Source organism: Tasmannia lanceolata, unplaced genomic scaffold (genome assembly GCF_043159265.1).
Source record: "Tasmannia lanceolata isolate RefF3 unplaced genomic scaffold, GAP_Taslan_0.1 ptg000015l, whole genome shotgun sequence".
Lineage (NCBI taxonomy): Eukaryota > Viridiplantae > Streptophyta > Magnoliopsida > Canellales > Winteraceae > Tasmannia > Tasmannia lanceolata.
Window position 1 is genome coordinate 36534506 of NW_027518692.1, and position 17062 is coordinate 36551567.

Here is a 17062-nt window from a genome sequence, read left to right on the forward strand (position 1 = left end):
ACTGCTGCTGGGTGTCCCAAGTAATCAAAAGGGGCGGATATATCACTTCCCAAAAATTAACAAAGAGGGCAATATTATGAAAAAATGGGAGATGATATTTTCACTCCCCCTCCATTACGCATGCGCCAACGTGATTTAAAGTGAGAAGTGGGCAACTTTAACACTTTTTAGCGGGCCACCATTATCAAAACATGGTGGTGCCACTATAAGTTAGGAAGATGTAAAAATATAGAAAATCATCTCATTATCAAAACATGGTAGTGCCACTGTCAGTTACCTAACCATGTTTCTTTTCATCGTCATTCCTATTCTTTCCAACAACTTTTTTTGACCCATGTTTCTATATATTGAGTGGGATCACTGATTATATTACACCCATGCATAGAATGAGCCATGAATACTAGCTCTTGTATATCGATCGTGTGTCGCCTCATTATGTTATAATATCAGCAGTCTAAACCATTGATTGTTCACTTTCTATTAATGGGATACAAGAACGGGAAAAAAGTGGGGAAACAAAAAGAACAGGGGAGAGGTGAAAAATGTGGGAGGCAGAGGCAGATGGGTCGAAACTTCTGGAGGCGAACTAGACCTTTTCGTAAATGCCGGCTACTCCGGCGCCGGAATTTCCTCCTTATCGGCCTTCGAGAACCTGACCGGCAGCCTCGCATGGTGTCTCTCTGCCACGAACCCCAATTCAACCTCCACTACCAAGACAAAATGTAACTACTTACTATCCCTCTCTCTCACAACAACACTTTCATTCTCACTGTGTGTATGAGTGTGTTTATGTGATGAATACGCGAAGAAGAAGAAAACGTACACAGATTAGATTGAAATCATGATTTTGTTTTTGGAATTATTAAGTTATTATATGTGCATTACAAGTACTTAGACATTAAAGAAAGAGGGGCATAGTTGAAGGGATTTTCTTAATTTTTTTAATACAACTTTTCGAGGAAATTGTAGAGAATTTAGGATTTCCCATTTTTAAGGAGGAGGGCTTAGTTGAATAAGAAATTGTAGATACTTTAGGATTTTCCATTTCACTGTCATTCCTATTCTTTCCAACAACAACTTTTTTTTGGAAAACATTTTTCCTTAGAAAATTGGTTTTGCAGCTGATCTCACGCATGGCATGGTGGGGCCCTGTAGACACCCTATTCTGACCTAACCCTAATTCCCCAAAATCGAATAAAGTCCCGAGGTCGAATGAAATCCCCAACAATTTTGAAATCTCTAAAGAGACTGCACCCTGAGCACAAAAGAACCCGAAAAATTCGAATATGCCCGTTTAGAGACCATTTTTCCGAAATACTCTAGAGCTCGAATGGTCCCTAAACCCCCATTAAGTCCCTTCCTTAATTGCCCCTGTCTTAATTCGAATATGCCCGTTTGGAGACCATTTTTCCGAAATACTCTAGAGCTCGAATGGTCCCTAAACCCCCATTAAGTCCCTTCCTTAATTGCCCCTGTCTTTTCCTTCATTTTTACAAATTTTATTTATTTATTATTATTATTACAAAATACCCCAGTGTGTTGATATTGGCACCCCATTGTTTGAATGCCCAAGGATTTGAGGATACGGGCACGCCCCTATCTTGATATTATCACTAACCTGTTTTGTCTTTCCCATGAGTCAATTATTAGGGAAATGATATTTACACCCCTTTTGATCACGACACCCATTGCCAGTGTACTTTGCAATCAAAGCCACTGGATTTTTATAACATTTAGTACATTAGCCCTCTTTTTGTCATTGATCCACAGACGCTGGTTGTCCCTGGTGATCAAAAGGGCGTAAATATCACTTCCCGTCAATTAGGACAGAAAAGTCAAGCCGAGATAGTGTTATTATCAAAATACGGGTGTGTCGATAACCCGTCACTCTCGAAGGCAGCAAAGAAAGGAAAAGACAAGCGGAGTGTGTGCCAAAAACCAAAAATGATGGCGCCAATATCATATCCCCTTAAAGTGAGGTCGGATTAGGGTTGAGCGGGGGATCCCATTTTTGGTGAAGGATTGGGGAGAAAGAGAGGGCTGCTAGGGCTTCAAGGGTTTAAAGAGAAGAAGAAGAGAGTGAGGAGGGTTTTGCCACCCCATCTCTAGGCCACCATCACCATCGCCCCCATCAGCACCAATCTTCCCCTTTCTCTGATTTTCCCTCAAACCCTTTTGAGATCCAAACCAAACCCACTTCAACCATTTCTTTTCCGATTGGGGTTTGCTGGTTTTAAAGAGAGATCAGAGAAAGAGACCAAACCAAACCCATTTCAACGATTTCTGACCTGCGACCTTGCCTGGTTTATCTCTGCCACCAACCCCCAATTCAACCTCCACTACCAAGACAAAATGTAATTACTTACTTTAGGGTTTTCCTTTTTAAATGAGGAGGGCTTTGTTGAATAAGAAACTATTTGAGGCATTTGCAGATGATTTAGGGTTTTCCTTTTTTAATATGGTAATAAGTTGCTTGGCAGTTGGGAGTATTTCAATTTCAGTTTGAGTTTCTTCTTTTAGGATTTAGCTAAAACGGGTTTGGGTTTCCCCACTCAAAGTGGCCTGTGATTTCTCTCTTAGGCTCAGTTCTTTTGCTTACTGACATGGCAAAAAAGAAAAGAAAGGAAAAATAAAGAGAAAAGCAAATAAAAGAATTTTGGATTGTCTCATGCCTTGTGATTGTTGTTAATCCCTACAATCTCTCTTGATTTTCTCTTGTGCTTATATTGTAATTACATTATTTACTTATCCAAATTGCTAACGATTTTAGCAATTTCCTGTTTTCTATTAGTATTAATGAAAGAATAAAAAAAAAGTAAAATGTTAAAAAAGTTATCGAACATGGGATGTTATAAATTGAGTAGAATTTGATGTGGAAGGTTAGAAGATGATTGATTTGGTCATATCTGTTTTTCAAATTTAGAGTATATATTTTTTTTAAATTCTAGAAAGATATTGTGGTTGGCAATCCAAGTTTAGGATTGGTTTGGTCTCTGCTTCCTTTTAAGTTTTGTTTTGGCTTTTGATTTTAGAAATCTTCTATGACCGTACCACTCGCCATAGTTGTTGTTGTTGTTGTTGTTTTTCTTTTTGTTTTAGTATGTGTGAGTGTGCTTGCATGCATGTGTGTGATTATTTTGTGCTAATTTCCTATTTGTGAGGTGTAGTAAAGTTGTGGAACTCATTGAATCAGCATTACAGTTGATGGGATGTCCATACCCTCTTCAAGCACGCCAAATTCAAGACCTTGACTATAAGGTGTTTATCCTGTTGCACAATGAATTGTCAGTCGTGTATTAACAATGCGAGCAGAAATGGGAGATGAGGTAATTGCCATTCAAGGTAGATATATTGCATGACAATCCGGACACAATCAATATGCTTGTGCTTGCCAAACACATGCATATTAGTTGTTCAGGTATTCACACTTGTGGTTACCAAACACACACATATAATAAAGGATATGTCAAGATTATCATTAAAAAAAAAGGGATATGTCAAGATTGTTTTCCGATTCAAAATAAAAATAAAAACCAATCTATCTATACCACGAATTCCACAGATACTCGTGGTATAAAAATCAATTTGGAAAGGTGGCAAACAAATCTTTCTTCAATTACCTTTTTTTTTTTTTTTGCCCCTTGGCATTTGAAACTTGGGGAAATCAATTTGGAAAAATGGGAAACAAATCTTTCTTCAATTACCTTTTTTTTTGTTTGCCCCTTGGCATTTGAAACTTGGGGCTCAATCTTTTCTAATCTCGCTCATTATACTTAGTGGTTGCATTTATGATAGAAGACACCCGGTGTAACAAGGTCCATTTCACAGTATACTAGCGACTCAGTGGGAGAGAATCTTCAAAGTGACGGGTAAGTCAGATTTACAAATTTCTAAAATACCTTTTTGAGGCAAAAATTCACTTCAATAGACTCTGTTTCTTGTATGATCTTTCTAGAGTCTATTTTCACTCGTGTTAAACTTATCGATATGTTTTTTTAATTTTTAAGGCCTCTTATCCAGCACTCTATGGAGGTTCCTGCTGTCACATTTGCGTCCGACATTGTTGAGAGATTGAATCCACTCACACTAGAAGATGAAAGTCTCTTGACACAAAAGGTACTGACATTTCCGTGCATATGGTTGTGGAAGATCCTGACCCTGACGTTTGCATGGGGTTGGTTGTCTTATCCTCACTTTTTTTTTTTTAATCATTGAATTCACCCAACCGGCATGAATATTTAAGATGAAACTTCAGGAAGTACTAGAATAAGCACAAATACTATTGTGCAGATGTCCTGTATTCTGACATTATTCAGTACTTTGACAAACTATAAGCCGCATATTAGGGTTACACGAGTGAGGTTTTCTTTGTGATTTCTTGGTTGGGATGGAGAGTTTGGTAACCCTAAACTGAAATGTGGAACTCTTCTCTCGTGGACACAGGCACAGTGTTGAACCACGCAAATCTTGTGTTCTTGTTTTTGTGTGATTGTGTTTCTCTCATCTTATCTTGACGTTTTGTTGCACTTCATGCATGATCCTATTTGAGAAGGTATTTTTCGGTTTTCTACAAATACATACTCAAAATCATCACATTAGCAAAAAAACCACCCATAATGATTTAACATCAAAGCCTAGTAACAGGCTCTCTCGCGCATGTCTGATAATCTAATAAATGTCATATTTCACATGTAATTAATAGAAATATTTATCCATAAAATAATTATGGAACTCATACTGGTATAGTATACAACTAATATACACTTACGGTTTGGGTTTCACTGAGTCTTCTCCAATCGCAATAAAACTGTCGTAAAATAATGTTCGGAGTGAAACTTTACGGTAAAAAAGTAACTTTTTTACCGCAAAGTTTCCCTTTTCCCTCGATCCATTGCGCTCAATAAAACGAGATGTAAAACAAAATGGGTAATCTAACAGACCACTAATTTTATTGTGTAAAACTCAATCTTTTATATGCCATCTATTTTCATCAAGAGCAAGCTTTTAGTGATGGATTTTGTGGTGAATGAGAATTGATTCGAAAGGCGAGTAGAAATCCCTATTTTCTACCTTTTATTCTTTCTAACTCCATCCCTTGAATTTTCATTTTCCTATCATTTTTATTTTATGGAGTATTTTGGAGTTGTGAGATGGTGGACAAAAAGGGTTTTGCATGGAGATAGGCAACTCAGTAAATTGGAGAGAAACCTATGTAGTATATCTTTTATAAATATTGTGGTCAGGGGGTGCACCGAAGGTATTAACCTGAAGCGCATTATTGAATTAAACTGGTTGGCTAGATGACTGAGATGGATTTATGTTAGTGACCGTCACTTGATTTGGTTGAATGTTTTAAAAAACAGCATGGCAATAAACAACAAACAAAGTTGATGTTTTAAACTTCCCTTAACCCTGACCATAATTTATTTTCCATGCCCATAAGCATGTATGCAAGGAACATACCATCCTAGATAATCAATGCATTTTTTGACATCTCTCACACTCCCCCAGTGAAATGGCACTTCATTTTTTCTCCATTTCTAACTGAAACATTTGATCTGTTACATGTGGGACCTTTTGGCACTATTTTCATGATTGGGCATTATATTTTGTATTCGTACTTATGCAATGAAATTCTGTGCTATTTTTTGTCCCTTTATTTACTTAATGAGATTTGGAATTATAGGCTGAATCTCTTAATCAATGCATGTTTTGACATCTCCCACTCCCCCAGTGAAATGGCACTTCATTTTTTCTCCATTTCTAACTGAAACATTTGTAGAATCTGTTATATGTGGGACCTTCTGGCACTTTTTCATGATTGGGCATTATATTTTGTTTTCATACTTATGCAATGAAATGCTGTGCTATTTTTTGTCCCTTTATTTACTTAATGAGATTTGGAATTATAGGCTGAATCTCTCACCCATGAGATTGAGAAGGAAAAGATTATTGTCCAAAAACTCGAGGAGTCGAGTTATGCAGAAAGTTCGCTATACGTGTTGCTTGCCAATTTGAATGAACATGTTAGTTAAGAAAATTTACCATTAAAAAAAAAAGGTTAGTTAAGAAAATTCTATATTGAAGATACTGTTTTATGTAAGCATAACTGTGAATTTCTTCAAAAGAAAAGAAAATAAAAGAAAAATTGCGGAAGGGGAAGATCATGCTCTATCTTCGAATCTGATCTGGATATACCCATTCTGACTAAGGTATTTGTTGTCATGATGGGTTTCTAAAAATATGCATATTATACATTTGTGCTTCTATGCAAGCCTAAGATGACAGTATTCTTCGTCACCTGGCACCGATATTCTTCTCAAAAATTCATTACAAAGGATTCACTTACCCTGCAAGAAGTCTGAAAACTCAGTCTTATTATCTTATTTGCTTCCAGTAGGGCCCCTATAATCCTTCATCACTTTCCCTTGTTTATGAAGACACCCACTATATCAATGGAGCCTGTATTGCTGAAAAGGCTACGATCAATGTTGAGTTTGAGGGTGTAAAATGGTGGAGTGACCCATCTAGTCTTATCTACATTGATCTCCTTCTAGTTATGGTACAGGTCTTGCACCATAATACACCAAAGCTCCTTGCGGCCAATGGATGGTTGAATTTTTAACGGCTTGCCTGAACTTTGAAATCACATTTCCAAAATATGACTTAATGTGAAACAACCAGACCAAAAGCTTAAGCTGTTGGAGAAGGCATTATTTATTCTTTTATACTTCAACACTCCCCCTCACGTGTGGCCCCTCTTTCTTTGGGTTGGCCTACACGTGGCACATGTGGCCCCACTTTTTGGGTTGACCGTTGAATTTTCAAGGTTGATGGTGTCCTTGCTGGTGATCAACAATATGTTGCTGCAAAGAATTAACTACGCAGCATAATAGAGTATTTGGGAGACATAGTGTTATTGGTGTTAGGTACTAGACACCGAGATCGCCAAGGTGAAATGACTGAGCTGACCATAGGAGATTTGCTTGGACTTGCCGAGCTCAGCATTATGAAATGCCGTATCTAGAACTTTTATGTGGACAATGCTGAGGGACTGGACGAAGGAATCCTTTGGCTCTCAACCAACATTGAGAGAGAGAGAGAGAGAGAGAGAGAGAGAGAGAGAGAGAGCCCTGAGATGTTCAACTTCGAGTGCACCTTTAGGGCTGTCATTGATATCAGCATGTGAGATCCAGTGACATATTGTATTTTCAATTTTTAAGGTAACATGACGTTTCTTTTAGCTTCATGCACATCTTAGGGGGTTATCATAGATCTTCTCATACGAGTACTAGGGAGAGACTTTATATTGAATTTTCAACGTTGATCGTTGCATGTGGATTTTTGACATTAAGGAGGTTTGAACTCAGGACCTTTGCTATCATACCATGTGAAACTACCAGTTACTCCAAAATAATGGTATCTTATTCAAACCATCAGTATCCTCTCATGCGTCAAATGCACTATCCTCTTTGCCCCTCTTAATTTTGAATCCACCATCAGTTGGTTTCATCAGTTTGAACATGATGGCTTCTTTACTGACCACATCAAAGCCGGCTAGCAAAATGTCCATCTTCCTTTTTTCAACAAAAAACTATCTACAAAGCTTCATCAATATAATTCTCGCAAAACGACCTATGTAGTAAAATAACGAATCACTGTCAGGGACGTATATTGAAATGTAGTAGAAGACATATAGCATTAACTGCGAATCACCATATACCGCTTCCAATCCAGTCAAAAGTCAAAATCAAGTATAAGAGGTCGGAGCGGATGACGGCGTCATCCCTCTAACAAACACCATTTGCGAAAATGGCGAGAGAGAGAGAGAGAGAGAGAGAGAGAGAGAGAGAGAGAGAGAGAGAGAGAGAAGGCCTATGTTATACATGATATGGAAGAGAAGATTGGTGGCAGATTTCTCACCATTTCCGTACATGGTTCCATACATGGCGAAACTTTTCAACAGCATATGGTGGATTGTTTTCTGGGTTCTTGACCTAAACAGCCTTTTGGTCATAGCCATCAATTGTGCAAGCGTAGTCATGGAGATCTTCTACATCTTCGCATACTTCATATGCTCTTGAAGAGACCAAAAGATTGGAGCCTTAAAATTCTTGGAGCATAATTGATGTTTATGGCCCTAGTCATTGTTGTTGTTCATAATCTCGAACAACATTTATTGGTTGCGGAAATATTACGTGCGTTGTTTGGCATCTTCATGTATGCCGCCCTTCTCTTTGTCATGAGAATAGCTATACAAGCAAAGAACATGAGGCATGTGCCTCTCCCTCTCTCTTTCTTTCACCATTTTCGCAAATGGTGTTTGTTGGACGGCTGATGCCGTCATCCGCTCCGACCTCTTGTACTTGATTTTCTCTCTGCAATTTTTTTATGTTGAATGTTTTAGTCTCGTCTTCTCTTCTAATTCGCTTTCCTTTATGTTTGTGCCTTGTGGGAATGAATACTCGTTTTTTTTTTGGAAGAAAGAGAGAAGTAAACATATTCTCACTTTATAATAATACATAAGAATCAATGTATCAGCTCTTATTCATAATTCATTCCCCTCTCTCCTACATGGTTTGGAGTCGCGTTACGAGATGATTTGGTCCATCATGGATCATGCTAAAAGTCTTATGTTCTTTGCGGATGACGGCGTCAGCCGTCTAATAAACACCATTTGCGAAAATGGTGAGAGAGAGAGAGAATGGCACAGGCCTCATGTTCTTTGCCTGTATAGCTATTCTCATGACAAAGAGAGGAGCGGCATACGTGAAGATGCCAAATAACGCACATAATATTTTCTCAACCAGTAAACGTTGTTCGAGATTAAGAACAACAACAATGACTAGGGCTATAAACATCAATTCTGCTCTAAGAATTTTAAGGCTCCAATCTTTTGGTGTCTTTTAGAGCATATGAAGTAAACGGAGATGTAGAAGATCTCCATGACTACACTTGCACAATTGATGACTATGACCAAAAGGCTGTTTGGGTCTAGGAGCTAGAAAACAATCCATCTTATGCTGTTGAAAAGTTTAGTCATGTATGGAACCTTATACGGAAATGGTGAGAAATCTGCCACCAATCTTCTCTTCCATATTATGTAAACATAGGCCTTGTCTCACTTACTCTCTCTCTTTCTCTCTCGCCATTTTCGCAAATGGTGTTTGTTGGACGGCTAACGCCGTCATCCGCTCCGACCTCTTGTACTTAATTATGAGTGGATTGGGAGCAGTATCTGGTGCTTCATAGTTAATGCTATATGTCTTCTACTACATTTCAATATACGTCCCCGACAACGATTTGTTATTTTACCACATAGGTCGCTTTGCGAGAATTATATAGCAGGAATTGATGAAGTTTTCTAGATGGCTTTTTGTTTAAAAAAGGAAGATGGACATTTTGATCGCGAGCTTTGATGTGGTTAGTAAAGAAGCCATCATGTTCAAACTGATGGTGGATTCAAAATTAAGAGGGGCAAAGAGGATAGTGCATTTGAGGCATGGGAGGATACTGATGGTTTGAATAAGATACCACTATTTTGGAGTAACTGGTAGTTTCACATGGTATCGGAGCAAAGGTCCTGAGTTTAAACCTCCTTGATGCCAAAAATTCACATGCAACGGTCAACCTTGAAAATTCAATATAAAATCTCTTCGTAGTGCTCGCATGAGCAGATCTATGATAACCCTTAAGATGGGCATAAAGCTAAAAGAAACTTCATGTTACCTTGAAAATACAATCTGTCACTGGATCTCACATGCCGATATCAATGACAGCCCTGAAGGTGTACTCGAAGCTGAACCTCTCAGGGCTCTCTCTCTCTCTCAATGTTGGTTGAGAGCTAAAGGATTCCTTCGTCCAGTCCCTCAGCATTGTCCACATAAAAGCTCTGGATACGGCATTTCGTAATGCTGAGCTCGGCAAGTCCAAGCAAATCTCCTATGGCGAGCTCAGTCATTTCACCTTGGCTATCTCGGTGTCTAGTGGCTAATACCAACAACACTATGTCTTCCAAATCCTCTATTATGCTGCGTAGTTGATTCTTTACAGCAACATATTGTTGATCACCAGCAAGGATACCATCAACCACAAAGATTAAACCATGGGCATTTTGGAAGTACTGCATTTTGTAGTTCCCACGTTCCTGCCGCGTGGAGGGGCGAGATTGTCCACGTAGCTTCCACGTGGAGAGGGAGATTGTTGGGGGTTCCACGTGAAAGCAAATATCCCACATCAGATGAGTGAGAGGATGTGGATGGGAAGGATTCGTGCACCCTCCCCTTAACGGCTAGCTTTTGAGGTTGAGTTCTACCCGGGTCCCAAGCTCCGATACCATTTATATGGAATTTAACCAGGTAGAACTCACGCCTAAAAGCTAGCCGTTAGAGGGAGGGTGCCCATTTCCTTATAACCCATCCCCATCCATTTCACTTATCCGATGTGGGACTATTTGCTTTTGCGTGGAACCCCAATAATCTCCCCCTCCACGCGGAAACATTGTGGACAATCTCGCCCCTCCACGCGCCGGCAATGTGGGAACCATGAGATACTACACCGAGGTTTCCGAGATCTTCCTCGAGGGACATTCTCGCCCTCGGAGGCAAACTGGGGTTACCACGCCCCGAGCTTTGATACCATGTGAAACAACCAGTTACTCCAAATGCATAAGCTGTTGGAGAAGGCGTTATTTATTCTTTTATACTCCAACACTAGACAATCCCACCAAAAATTGCCTGCAGAACTGAACTTTTTGTTTCTTGAATATAACTGAATGATATGTTTTGGCATCTTGGCTCATCATGATCCTCTTCTTGTTGCTCGTGCTATGCACCAGGATCAAAAGAAAGCAAATTTTCTCAATGAGATGCAACATCTTCGCCACAGAATTGGTCATGAGGTTGATAATAATATGGTGCAGAGTCTGATATTTCTGCTGCAGTCATTGAAGGTATACCGTTTAGCTAGTCTAGTCGTCATTTCTCTTCATACTCAATGAATTTCTTCACACTCAATGAATTTTGTTCATCGTCAAAGAAGATTCTTGGTTCTATGGAAATAGCCAACATCGTTGACTGGATTCTTTTTTTTTTTGTTTTTTTTTTAAAAGTTATCATTGACTGGATTCTTAGTTTGGAAATAAGGGTAGATATATCCATCTATCATATTTTTGTGTGATGATCACAAATACAACGGTACTTAGTTGTGTAAGATCAACTTTGTGTAGCATGCAAGCTTTGCCCATGATGTAGTTGCTTTTTAGTTTTTATAATAATAAAGTTGTCATTATAAAAAAGAGAGAGAAGGGGTTCTTGATATCCCTTGAGGATGAGTTAATTTGATTGTTAATGAATATATAATATTTTTAGGTAGATGATTATTCTTGCCTTGATATTCAGGCTTTTCTAAGTGGTGAGCTAGCTATCACTCACTAGGTGACGTATGATACCCACATGTGATTACAGATACTGATATGGACACCGGAATAGAAATATGAATCAGCATTTACGAGAATCTAGGACACGAATACGGATACATATGTCCCATACTATGAGATATGACAAAAGATGTGCATAAATATAATACCACAAAACTTAACTAATTTAGAAGATGGGACTAATAATAAATTTAAAATAGCATTTATAAGACACTTACAATTAATTGCAAATAAGACACTAACAATCAAAAGGCATGATAGTTAATCCAAAGAGTGTGACGTGTTTGAAACATTGTAGTTATTTTGACTGACAAACATGATGTATCAGAATACGAGTTTCAATATATATTTTTTAAATGGATGCAAATTTCATTCAAAAGCAAAAGGGAAGACCAAGGCAGTCAACCTGGAGAAGTACAAAGAGAGATAAAAGAAAATAGGGAAAAAGTAAATAAAGAAAATAAGGCCAAGGAGGTAGAAAATTAAAAAAAAATCCAATCCCTGCTTTTCTACTCCTTTCCTAGGTAGACGATTGGCAATACTATTGGCCGATCTACGGATATGCATGAAAATGATAGACGAGCCGTCAACTCGGTTATGAATCTCATCAAAGAAACGAGCAAATCTCCAAGGGGGGACAATAGATCCTCTAAGCCACCAAATTGCAATGAGGGAATCACCCTCCACAATCACCCTGTCTAGACAATCCTTATGCAACATTTTAATCCCCCGATGCACAGCTTGAACCTCTGCCCCACTAGCATCCGCTATCCCAATAGGCCCAGAAAAGGCCCATATGACAACGCTCCTAGATTCTCTAAGGATGTCTCTAAGGACGACCCCAATCCTAGCTAGACCAGGGTTACCCATACTAGAGCCATCAAAGTTTAATTTTAACATCCCAAGAGATGGAGGCTGCCATTCTTGAATAATAGAGGGGCTGATGCAGATAGTAGGCCATTAGGATTTATTTCCATGTTATTTAGTTTCTAGGTTTCTTATTTACACGTTATATAGTTTTTAGGATTTTATTTTCCATGTTATTTAGATTTAGGGCTTTTATTTACTTTCCATGGAAATTTTATTTCAGTTGCCTATAAATAGGCCTCATGTATCAGAGATTTGAAAGTCTTGGATGATTAATTGAATTTCTCCTCTCTAATTCTTCTCTTCTACTACTTCTAATATTCTCTTCTTTATAGTTCTCTTCTTCCCGCTTCTCTTCTCCCCTAATTCCTCTTCTCTTCTTCCCTTGTTATTCTATTCTCTTCTTCTTCTCCCCTTTCTTCTATTTCTCCATCCCGTTCTACATCAAATTTGGTATCAGAGCTGAAGATCCAAGTCTTCCAAGAATTGTTCCCCTGGAAATCACAACCGAAAATTTTCTCCTAGCCAAAACCCACGAATCAATTTTCAGCCAAACCCCAAAAACCATAACCGAAACCAAACTCTGCAGCCTTAACCCTATCGATTGCACCCCTTTGTGTCTCTCTAGTCTCTATACGCAAACTACTTGCAGACCCGTGCGATGCATCGGGGGAGGGGAAAAATTATTATAATTTTTTTTTTTGAAAAAAAGTAGAAACAATCGTTAGAAAGATATATCCGTAAAATATATGAGACAGATTTGTAGAGCTTTTCTTTATATATGGGTCAAAATTTATGTATCTAAAATGAATTTTTAAAATCACCCTTGAACTATTGCATGCTTCTTTGAAGATAGTAGTATCTTTCATGCTAAGAATTTTTTGAAATATTTTTGCAAATAAATTAGCACAATAAAAGAGTACCTCTGCCTGATAATAATCTTGGATCCGAAGCAAAATAAATTAGAAGAAACAGAGATGGGATTGACGAACGGTAGAGACAAGGAGAAGATGGTGTGGAGGACTATAGATTGGAATATTGAAGTTGGAATAGAAGGATGCATTGCTGAACTGTATTTAATTTGGTAGAGGGGAAGAGGCATTTTTGAAAAGACGTAATGTTTGATTAAATGATAGCTACCTATTCGCATCGATTGGTATTTCTCATCGATTGGTATTCGCATCGGTATAGACTTTTTTGTTGAATGGTGATTGGAATGCGGTTTACATATTTATTAATATTAATTTAATAAATAGGACATATGATTGAAAGATATATCTTGGAATGCGTGTAGATTTTATTTTTAGTTTTTTTCCGTAATTGTCATATTTTACTACATTGTTTTGGTATTTTTTCCGTAATTTTTCAACTTTGCTTATGTCCATAATTTTTCATTTTAAACTTAGTATTCTGCCAATCCTTTTTCACATAGCCGTAATGATTATTATTTTTTGTTAGATTTATTGCTAGCCACCTTTGCACAAATAGTACTTCGGCCAATCTTTGCACCTCGAAGTAAGCACAGGCGAGTTGTAGCCTCGGCGATGGTGTGGGTAGCAAAGTCCTACAAAAAAAAAATTTCTTAAAAAATCCGGTTATAGGGGGTGCCACGTGGCAGCACCACAGTACCACGGTTTGGGTTTTTTGTGTTTAAAAAAAAGGACGGTTTGGGTTTTTTGCCTTAAAAAAAAGGGCCGGATGCGGTTTGGAGAGGGGGTGCCACGTGGCACACCCTCAGCGTACCACATCCAGCTTTATATATAAGTAATAGATTGATTTTAAAATTTTGTCTCACCAGCACAGCTCCACCATCTCACCAGATTCAAACCCTTTCCAGCAAAACCACACCATCCTGTCCAATTTCACGATAAACTAGTCCCTAAAACAATATGCCACTTATTGGCCTACCTTTACTTTTGCTTTAATTTTGGTCACATAATTGACCCCCAATTTTTTCCAAAGGACATGCTTTACTTTTAAAGTAATATCAATACCCCATTTTCCTTCCTTGGACACCTCTGTTATATTAATTAACAGTTTGGAGTTTAGACCCCTCATTTTTCCCTGTGGACCACCCTCCTCACTTAAATACAACGCCCCCCCCCCCCCCCCCCCCCAATTCTTACCTTGGGCACTCCTCACTTACTCTCTTCCCACAATTAGACCCCCCTCTTCTACCTTTAAGCATCCCCAAACAAAATCAGAAAAAAAAACAAAAAGAAAGGAGAAATATTTCAGCCCTTAGTTTCTCTCTCCTATCAAGTTAGTTTTTCTCTCTCTAGTTTCGAGCTATTTTCACTCGAAATTAGCCCGCAACTCCAACACGGAAGTTGTTCCACGTGACTAGCAGAGCACATCCACCTCAGTTTCAGCAGCAGACAGCTGCTGTCAGCCCAGTTTAAGGAGTCATCTCAGCCATCGATCACTTTCCATCATCCGATCAGCAGCTTCCCGACATCCGATCTGAGATCCGTGAAAAGCATTGTCTTCCATTCGACATGACAGACAGATTAGCCGGTTGATTTCATTTTTCAACACCGATCCTTATGGCTCCACCATTTGTTCCATATTTTGATGGGTACGACGAAAGCTATTGGCAAGGCCACACTCACAATAGTTATTATGAGGATGCATGTATACAGTGGATCTATGCTTTTGATGCATATTATGTGTACTACAACTATGATGACAGAGCGCCCATCTACTGAGCCCGAGAAACTGTGAGAGGACAAGCTCAACATTATTGGAGACACATGGGAGGTGAAGCGTCGTCACTTAGGCGAACCTCCATTCCGTCGATGGGAGGAGGTTTGTGAGGGGTTTCTCTACGCTTATGCGAAAGTAGCTCTTTATCGGTACGAGTAGAGGATAGTACGCAAAGAGGCAGCTCGCCTTGAACAAGAAGCCACAGCCTGCCGTGAGAGAAAAGTTGTGGCCCGTCGTGCACAAGAAGCTGAAATTGCAGAAGCCACCAGATATCAAGAGGGTCACATGCGTGAGTCAGATTTGCAGAGCCACTTCACTACTTCCCCTGTACCAGTTGTTGATGATATTATTGAGGAACCAGATGCTAGTGTTGATGAGATCATTATAGTTGAGTCATTGATTATGTCAGATACTAAGTCAGAGATGTCCGATATAGAGCTAGAGAGTCCAGTGATTGTTGAGGCCGACGTCGACGAGCACGACGATTCAGAGATTCCTTCAGCACTAGTTGCCGAGCATCCAGAGAGACAGCTTCACACTTCCGAGGTAGATATTGTGGCAGGCTCACGTGAGGCTGCTGCATTGACTGAGTCGACCGAGCATCATCCTAAGTCAGAGCCGAGTGACCTGACTTTTGAGCCATTACTTGAGACAGATGATTGAGAGTATATCACAGAGGATTACCCTATCTTTGAGCCGATTGAGCAGATTGTCGAGCTTTGTGTTGACACTGAGGAGCATCGTGGCAGCGTTGAGTCTCTCGTGGATATTCCGACAGAAGATTTTAACACACTAGTCGGCAGCATTGAGCCAGAATGCCCCTAGCAGATGATTTTATTGATCTTTTGGAGGATGGTCATGAATTGATACTTCCTGTAGCTCTCATGCCAGTCCAAGAGGAGTACATTGCCATTTTCCAAGCTTCATTGATTCTCATGAGAGGTTCGCGTATTTATGATTCTACATGGGCAATTTCTTTCCTATCACTTGGCCAGCATTTCAGATCACTTTCACGGTTATCACGAGTCTTAGACATCAGGAGTGCCTCCTATGGATTACGACTACTACTACTTGAGTGTGTCGTCTACGTATTTGATCCAGGCGGACTAGAACTCTTAGGCGAGTTCTTTTCAAGCAGGGGAGAATGATGCAGATAGGAGGCCAACAAGTGGCATATTTGTCCATTAGGATTTATTTCCATATTATTTAGTTTCTAGGTTTCTTCTTTACATGTTATTTAGTTTCTAGGATTTTATTTTCCATGTTATTTAGATTTATGGCTTTTATTTACTTTCCATGGAATTTTATTTTAGTTGCCTATTGTTGACTCACCAACTTCTCCAAAAGCTTAAGCTGTTGGAGAAAGGCGTTATTTATCTTTTATACTTAACACTCCCCCACACGTGTGGCCCACTTGGCAAAGACTTTGGGCCGACCATCGCATGTGGATTTTTGCTATTCGGGAGGTTTGAACTCGAGACCTTTGGCTCTGATACCATTTTAACTTACCAACTTCTCCAAAAGCTTAAGTTGTTGGAGAAAGGCGTTATTTATCCTTTATACTTAACACCTATAAATAGGCCTCATGTATTAGAGATTTGAAAGTTTTGGTTGATTAATTGAATTGAGATTCTCCCCTCTAATTTCCTCTCTTTTTCTCCTCTCTAATTCTTCTCTTCTACTTCTAAAATTCCCTTCATTCTGGTTCTCTTTTTCCCTCTTCTCTTCTCCCCTAATTCCTCTTCTTCTGTTCGCTTCTTCTACGCCTCGTCTTCTTCTCTTCTTCTTCCCTTTCTTCTATTTCTCTCTCCCGTTCTACATCAGGGGTGACGCTCTACACTGAAGCAAATCTCCTTCCAACCCTCCCATAAGTCAAAAGCCGACATGAACTGTAATAGAGGAAGGCTTCTCACGCATGCAATAGTCAAGGCAATAGCCTTAATGAATAGAAATAAAGGAGACTTTGTCCACCCATCAAATACTCTAGCATTCTTTTCTTTCCAAAGAACCCACAACGTAGCCAGAAGAGACATAGCCTATAGAACTTGCCTT

At 39.1% G+C, this 17062-nt stretch overlaps 1 protein-coding gene across 11 annotated transcripts in view; it reads left to right on the forward strand.

Annotated features, from left to right (window-relative positions):
• Window positions 1–1964: 1964 nt before the first annotated feature.
• The window catches only part of LOC143846967 (paramyosin-like protein), a 30832-nt gene continuing 15734 nt past the window's right edge, over window positions 1965–17062 (forward strand). The window contains exons 1-5 of one of the 11 annotated variants that reach the window (XM_077355591.1): window positions 1965–2354; window positions 3168–3326; window positions 3799–3869; window positions 4008–4116; window positions 10838–10951. In XM_077355591.1, coding sequence (XP_077211706.1) covers window positions 3303–3326; window positions 3799–3869; window positions 4008–4116; window positions 10838–10951 — 318 coding nt within the window. In that variant the 5' untranslated portion in view covers window positions 1965–2354; window positions 3168–3302. Of the gene's footprint in view, window positions 2355–3167; window positions 3343–3777; window positions 3870–4007; window positions 4117–10837; window positions 10952–17062 lie in introns of all 11 variants that reach the window. The other 10 variants (XM_077355592.1, XM_077355588.1, XM_077355589.1 and 7 more) reach the window with 10 other exon arrangements.